This window comes from Phalaenopsis equestris, unplaced genomic scaffold (assembly GCF_001263595.1).
Source record: "Phalaenopsis equestris unplaced genomic scaffold, ASM126359v1 Scaffold000002, whole genome shotgun sequence".
NCBI lineage: Eukaryota > Viridiplantae > Streptophyta > Magnoliopsida > Asparagales > Orchidaceae > Phalaenopsis > Phalaenopsis equestris.
This window is the reverse complement of record NW_018164444.1, coordinates 34,779,611-34,788,031: the sequence shown is the minus strand read 5'-3', so window position 1 is coordinate 34,788,031 and position 8,421 is coordinate 34,779,611. Positions and strand designations below refer to the sequence as shown.

The 8,421-nt window shown below is 32.0% G+C and overlaps 1 protein-coding gene across 1 annotated transcript in view; it reads left to right on the top strand.

The window, feature by feature from the left end:
• Positions 1-7,942, top strand: part of LOC110017914 (WAT1-related protein At5g64700-like) — a 9,847-nt gene extending 1,905 nt beyond the window's left edge. Inside the window, exon 7 of the mRNA XM_020715076.1 lies at positions 7,652-7,942. Within this exon, the coding sequence (XP_020570735.1) occupies positions 7,652-7,817 (166 nt within the window). The 3' untranslated portion in view covers positions 7,818-7,942. The remainder of the gene's footprint in view (positions 1-7,651) is intronic.
• Positions 7,943-8,421: the final 479 nt, after the last annotated feature.

Below are 8,421 nucleotides of genomic sequence, written 5' to 3'. Positions count from 1 at the left end.
GTATATATATATATATATGTATATATATATATATATATGTATATATATATATATATATGATCCATCCATGGGAATCATTAAGAGCTTTTTAACTCCTATGGAAAGGGAGAAAGGAGTTCCTTCTACAGTTTACTTTCGGAAGGAAGTCTGTGAGATTATTTCATTTTTGCATATTTATCCGTCAAATATATTCTTAATCAGTTGAATAGGTGAATTATCTTTTAAGTTAAGGATAAGCAGAGGCTTATAATCAAAATGCTTTGATCAACGGTTCTAAGACCAGACCTATTTACGCTAATCTGAAGTCAATCATTTAACATATAAACCATGAAATCAGAACTAAGCTCAATTACTAAGTGAGTGATGTGACAAACGCGCCTTAATTTTTTGAGCTGACCCAAGATAATCACATTCACTTCATGTTGAGAGGTTATTGTGGGCCCTAGTTAGGCCTCATTTGGTCGAATTACTGCATCCTAAAGTGTGTTTATGGGTTTTATGCTAGTGGGTTGACAAGGCATAGACTGACTTTCCCAATTTGAGTGTTTAAAGAGTTATTTTTCACTCTTTGGCCCAACACAAATTACAAGCCATTTCAAGAAGTCAAATGTAGGTCAATTAAATTTTCACCCAAGCCCAATATAATACCGCCATACATTTTTCTCATTTATTTTTACTACATACAAATATCTCTGCATAGATATATGAATTCTTCTTGTCAGAACTACAATTTTTGGGCCAAATCCAACTCAGATAATTTAGAGGGCCTATCTTTGACACCATTCAGGCTAACTTAGGGCCCGTTTGGGGCAGTTTATAAGTGCGGAACGCCGCCTTTCTGTTTGTTTCTCACGTTTGAGACGCGTTTCTAAAAACAACGTTTCTTATTTTGTATTACATGTGGACCGCGGGTATATCCCCGCGATCTGTGTTGGAAGGTTGCGTATTACTCCGCTACCCTCGCGATCGATAGCTCTACCTGCCCTAATCGCTCCCTCTCGGCATTATTTATCGCGATCGAGAGCTCTGTCCTAGCCACTCCTTATTTGGTATTCCTTCCCTTCACGATCGACAGCTCTGTCGTAGCCACTCCCTCTTCTTCGGTATTCATTCTCTTCGCGATCAATTGAGAGTCCAGGTTGCATCGATGATATGACCAAGCGTAGGGAAGGAAGTAAATAGCGGTTTTCTCCTTTCGAAATACGAGCCAGTAGGAGAGTAGGGCAATCAGAGGAGAAGCTTTTCCCTTCTTCGACGCCCTTCTTCGACGGCGAAGCGGCGAAGCCCATGAGAAGCGATTTATGAGTGGGTTGGCGCAGTTGCTGGGACAAATACAAACTTTCTCCTCCCTTAGAAAGGAGGAAGATTTACATAAGTAACACTCAATCCTTATGCATTTTTCCTTTCTTAAATCATCAATTTTTCCATGCAGATCATCTTACTTGTGCAAAAGAAAATATATTTCATATTTAAAAAATTAAAATGATGATATTTTTTATTTGATATAAAAGAGTTGAGTGGTATAAATATAAAAAAAAGGAACTTTAGATATATGTAAATACATAGGAATTTGATGATATGTATGTAAATGCTTCAAAACTACATAGGTACTACACAAGCATTTTACTTTGGATTTTCTGTTTTAGTTAGAGCTGAGTTCAAATTTGTTGAAATTGTTACTTTGTTTGGGTTACTTTTAGGGCATATGAGTGATGACATAAATTTTTCAAATTACAAGTGGTTAGTTGAGATATTACACTAGAATTTTTGAATTGAAATTTTCTTTTCGTATATGGATTTACAAGAAACCTTAGAACAAATCTAGGTGTTATCTTTTTCTTCTAGTCGAATTTTATTTGGATAGTATTTTTGTTCGTCTTGCTTGAGAGAGAAATGAGTTTCAAGATTATGCTAGAGAGATTCTTGAAATGCTAAATTTGAGAAAGTAAAATTAGTCTTGTAAAGTCGAGATACTGCATATTGTGCAAGAATCATGCAGAAACCTTCCCTTGAATTTTCTAAAGCTAGTGTTATAATTTTTTAAAAAAGTACGGATGTCTAAGTATGCATCAACATTGATGTTATTAAATCTGATGAAAATGTCTGTGATAATTTTCTAAAGCTAGTGTTGTCATTTTTTAACTCAACTCTTTTGTGCTTTCACGTCTTAACATTTGAACTTTAATTTTATTGAGAAAATTACAAATTTTGCGTGACAGATTGTTCATTTAACTAAAAAAGTAATAATCTGTTTACAAAACACAAGAACCAAACAGTTAAACAATTTATCCAGAACAGGGGCAAAATAGTCATTTATCCAGAATCAGCTGTTTTTCAAACGTACAAACCAAACAGCCAACCAGCTTATCTGAATCAGCTGCTCATTAGCAGATTATCAGGATAAAATGTTTATCAATAGAAGCTAGATAAGTTACAATTGCCCCAAACAGACCATTAAGTATGAAATACTAGAATTGGCACTAAGTTGTCATTTTACACGCTTGCTTATCTTTTGAAGCATATATTTGCGAGGTCAAGTTCCTCCTTTTCCCCCAATTAAATAATATAATAAAACTTATTGATTATTTTTAAAGAAGGTTGTAGATGCCGATAAACTTGGTTGATATGCAGGCCATCTTAGCATATATTGATTAACATCTCAGGCTTAAAACTAAAATGTCATGGGCTCAAGGCCTTGTATATGTAATGTGCATGCATTTACCATTAAATTGTCTCAAGAAAACTGACCAATTTGATAAGAATTTTAGAATTTATTGTTAAAATCCCACATCTTTTTTTTGGGGGGGCGGGGGGTGTTGAGATTTGCATACTTACATACAAGGATGGAGAAAAAAAGATTTTTTTAGAGGGAGCACAAATTAATAATTCAATCAAACTTTTAATCTTTTTTTATTCAAACTTGAGTTGGGCATTGAGAATTTTTAGAAAATTTTAAATATAATAATTAAAATGGCATTAACAATAAAAGTTATTTTTCAAAGCTAATGTTAGTGTATTAAAAATAAATTTAAGATTTACATAAGACTTTTAATAATCAGGAAAAATAATTCTTTTAAATTATATTATTCATATAAAATGAAAGAACTTATTTTATGTCAATAATTGTTCAACATACTATGACAATAACAAGAAGCCTTTATTACACTAAGGGGTTGTTAGGTAGCACAATATTAACAGGATTTAACCATAAATTTCACCTAAATCTAGCCAAACACCAAAAAAAGGAAACCCCAAATCCAAGTCTCCGTTAAATCCAATTCTCTCCCATTCCTTCTGTTTCTCCCCCGTTCCAACTCTTCTGCGACGTAAATCCGGATTTATCAAATCCAATTGTGAGGCTGATTACATGGATTTATTTCGTCGTTGCTCGCATGCTCCAAGTCCGTCGCGAGCTCATGAGATTTCGAGAATTTCATAAAGTTTACTAAAATAAATCTGCAGTTGCAGCCAAACACCCCTCCTAAGTGGGGTTAGTTACATGAATACTTTTTCTTCCGTGTGTTCTATTGAGTGTCTTATTTCATTTAACTCTACTAAATTAAGATCAATTTTTATACAATATGTCCAAATCTTTTTAGGTTTACCTCTGCCTTTCTTAAACATCTACCCTCCTAACAAGATCATCAGCTAATCAACGTTTAATGCGACCAAATCATTTAAGACGATTCTCTCTAATCTTGTCTGTCAATGGAGCTACACCACTCATCCAACTTAGCATTCTTATCTCAGCAAGACTCAACTTAGTTTAATGTTTCTCTTTTAAACATCATGATTTTGCACCATAAAGCGTTGCAGGCCTCACCACATTCTTATAAAATTTTCATTAAAGTCTTAAGCAATACTTTTCTATCACACAATAGGCTCAATGCATTCCTCCATTTCAACCAACCAATTTGCATTCTACAATAATATCCCCATCTATATCACTATCACTTTGAACAATAGCCCTGATCCCCACCTATATCACTATCACTTTGAACAACAGACCCGAGATATCTAAAACGTTTGCACATTTTAATTATTTGGTCACCCATAGTTACAACTTTGCAATTAGATCTATCATTAATGAAATTACATTCCACATATTATTTTTTAGGTCTACTCAAACAAAGGCCTTAAACTCGAATGTAAACCTCCATAATTCAAGTTATTCTTGAACTCTTTCTCTAGTCTTATCCACAAGAAGAATACCAACAGCAAAAAAACATACACCAAGGCACATCCTCCTGTAAATAGGGGTGTAAATGAGCCGAACACGAGCGAGCCCAGACTCAGCTCGTATTCGGCTCGTTTATATTTCGAGCTCAAAAAGTGTGTTCGTGTTTGGCTCGTTTGTTTAGCGAGTCAAACACGAGCTGTTCACGAATAAAGAGTCGTTTTGAGAACCATAATCACGTAACCATATGATGTTAAGGGTTGGGGCAAGATTTTAAAAAAATTGTTTATATTAAAACATCATTTGAATTTAATTTAATAATTTTTATTCTATTTTTTTAATTAATACTTTTAATTGATTATAAATCTTTGTAGCCTTTAGTTAATTAATTTTTTTAAAAATACTACTCATGCTTGTCAGTCGTAAGTTTCATCTGGTCTCGGATTCGATTCCCCCCGAGTGTAGGGTATGATACTTGAATTTATAGGCGCATGAGAGATAATCGGGGATCGTAGAGCCGAACACGAGTTGTTCGCGAACGAGCCGTTTGCGAATAACGAGCCGTTTTGACAACCCTACCTGTAAATGTCCAGTAAGAGCATCCATTACTAAAGCAAAAAAATATGAGCTTAAAGCCGATCCCTGATGTTATCTGACTGAAATAGGAAAATACCCGGTCAATCCTCCCTCTATTCGAACACAAGTAACAACTCTAGAATGCATACCTTTAATGAGTTGAACGTAAGTAATATCAACACCCTTTTTTCTAGAACTTTCCAATAAACTCTCTTGGAATCTTATCATAAGCTTTTTCTAAATCAATAAAAATCATATGTAAATCTTCCTTACTCTCTCTGCACTTCTTCATCAAACCTCTCGATAAATGTATAGCTTTTACAACAGACTTGCCCGACATAAAATTAAACTGATTATGAGAGATTTGTATCACGTCTTAACCTATGTTCAGTTACTCTCTCCAATAATTTTAATGTATGACACATTAACTTAATTCATGTATAGTTTGCACTCTTATGCGTCATATTTATTCTTAAAAATGAGGACCAAAATACTCTTTCTCCACTCCTCAGACATCTTTTTAGTTTTTAAAATAATAATAAAGAGTTCAGTAAGTTAAGAAACTCTTAAATCTTCCACATTTCAATTGGAATATCATCAGATATTACTGAATTGTAACCCATAGTTTTCTTTAAAGCCTCATCGACTTCCTTTTTTACTAATGTGACGGTAAAAATAATAAAAAATTTATTATCATTAACGATATTAAGATTATTAAGATCAATCGTATTTTCAGAAACTTCATCGAAAAATTTATCATAATATATCACCCACCTATATTGAATATATTCCTCTGAGAAAAATAGTTCTTGATTTTCATATTTAATACACTTTACTTTTCTTCTCTCTTTATTTGATCAATTTATATATATATTTTTTACATTATTTAGTATCTAATCTATTATGAAGATCACTAAAATCATAACTCTTAGCGTCACAAATTGTTCTCATAGACTCCCTACGTGTCTTATTCTTTTCTTAGTTTATAATAAATTTTCTTATATTTTATTTATTCTTGAATATTATTATTCCACCACCAATTATTTTTATTTATAAAAATTTTTCTTTTTGATTCTACAACTATATGTTTTATCATTTATTTAATAGTGTTTATTATGTTATCACACATACAACTTGTATCTTCATGAACATCCTAAATTTTAAAATCTTTAAATTTGCTCGTAAAAATAATTTTATTTGTTTTTTCGGTGCCCCCACCTAATTGTATAACAATATTTCATTATATTTTTATATTCTAACTTCTCATCGTAAAATCAAGAACTAATAATCGATCTTGAGTACTTAAATTTTCAATTAGAATGACCTTACAATCATTATATTTTCAAAGATCTATTTTTTTCATCAGAAAATAATCAATTTGTGTTTTATTAAATCCATGCTTATAAGTAATGATATGTTAATCTTTTCTCTTAAATAAAAGTATTAGAAATAATAAAATTATAAGCTAAAGCAAAATCTAATATAATTTTATCTTCTTCATTAATCACTCCAACACCGTAGCCACCATGAATATTTTTAAAATCTTCTATTACTCTACCAATATATCCATTTAAATCTCTTCTAATAATAATTTTTTTTCAAGTTATATCATTTGTATTAATTCATCAAAGTTATTCCAAAACTTTTCTTTTGAAGCTATATCTAAACCTACTTAAGAAGCATAAACACTTATAACATTAAAAATTTCAATATCAACAATAATGTTTAAGACTATAATTCTATCTCCAAATATATTAATTTTTATCATATTATCTTTTAAACTTTTATCTATAATTACACTTACATCATTCCTAGTATGACACATACTTGAATACTAAAATTTAAAACCTAAGCTATCAATCTTTTTAGTTTTTCTTCCAACCTATTTAGTTTCTTGAATACATAAGATATTTATCTTCCTATGAATCATAATATCTACTAATTTAATTAATTTATCTCTGAGAGTACTTATATTTTGAGATCATATCCTAATATTAATTTGATGGACTAGTATCTATCATAATGTGAAAACCCTTACTTATTTGACACTACACCAGAGAGCTCGTGCAGTGGCCATTGCATTTTTTTCACTTTAATTGCGTCATATAAGAGGACGCCCTAACATTTTATATAGTAATTTAAAAGATTTATGTCATGACTTTTCAATAAAAAAATTGAAGTTGGCTATCGACTTAACACAACCCTTCACTCTTCGCGTCTGGGGCTTGAGACCCGGCAATGGTAGTGTTCGATAATTGTTCCACATACTATTCTACATAAAATAATTTTATATTTACATTTTATATGAACTTATCATATCTTATTTTTACACTTCAGTAATAATTTTTCTGTCTTGATTTTCATCCCAAATGCGAAAAAATCTAATATACTGGCAAATTACTTTTGTAGTAAGTTTAACGATTACTTTTCATTTCAGTGAGTCGAATTAGCTGGTGCATGGCCCTCAATACCTTCTTTTATATGTGTTATTTGAACCTGGTGCCTCATGGTAAGAAACTACATCTTCAACCATTATGTCGAGAGTAAGTACGCCCACATATAAAAATGACAACTTAGGTGTTAGATGTATAAATAGATAATAGTTGTGTCGTGTGAATGGAAATACAGCTTTTCATTATTTCAACACCACTATCTTCCATGGTTGCCTTGCCTCTTATCCATCTCAATCTTTTTTTTTAATGAAAATATTAGTGTAGAAGTACAAATTGACAATCTAATATAGAAAAAAAATTCTAGACAATAGAAATAGCTTCTATGATCTTTACCAACTGCAAAAAAATTTCTTTTTTCCTTTACCTGGAAGAAAAATAAGGCATCACAATTCTTTGTTTTTCATTATAATTATAATTATATTTTTTTTATTTTTTATGATTGCAGTTTGATTGGGGCGATCATCATAATCATAGGCCTTTACTCTGTCCTATGGGGAAAAACCGAAGATGGCATAGACGAAGGAAAGAAGAAAGAAAAGAACTATGCAGAAAAGGGAATACAAACAACTACTCAAAATTTAACATCACCAAATCGTGCAAATCATGTATAGTAGCTGGATTAAATAACTTAAAAAGATGGATTGTATAAGAACCCTACTTTTCATTAGGAAGATTGTAGAATAGAAACATATAATGCAGTCCTTTATGGCCCATTCATATCACAGAGTTTGTCTTAATTCACTGCAGATTGAACAAAAATGTGTTCGCCAAACACGTGAAACAAAAAATAAAGACAACTAAAATTTATGTGTGCGAGCTCACCAAGCACTTGAGGAACTACTCACCAAGCACTTAGGAACTGCCAGGCCGGCGGATGTGATCCTAGCAGCAACTTTTTGGAAACCCTAGTCCACCGTCTTGAAATCAGGATCCTTGCACAGAATAGTCCCGTAACACATTATTCGGAATCTGCAGATTCAATCCAGTCCAAATTGAAATCACTTATTCATACCATTAGAAATCTAATATCGCAAATCGAACTCCAATTAGCCCATAATAGTGGCAATAAACAGAGCGGCAACTCAAAAGACGAGTCCATATTTCCAAATTGGGATTAATTTCGGCAAACTTATGATATAGAAAAAAGAGTAGTTTGACCTTTGTGAGATCGGAGCTGAAGAAGACGGGAAGTCAGAAATCGATTGTGTGCAGAGG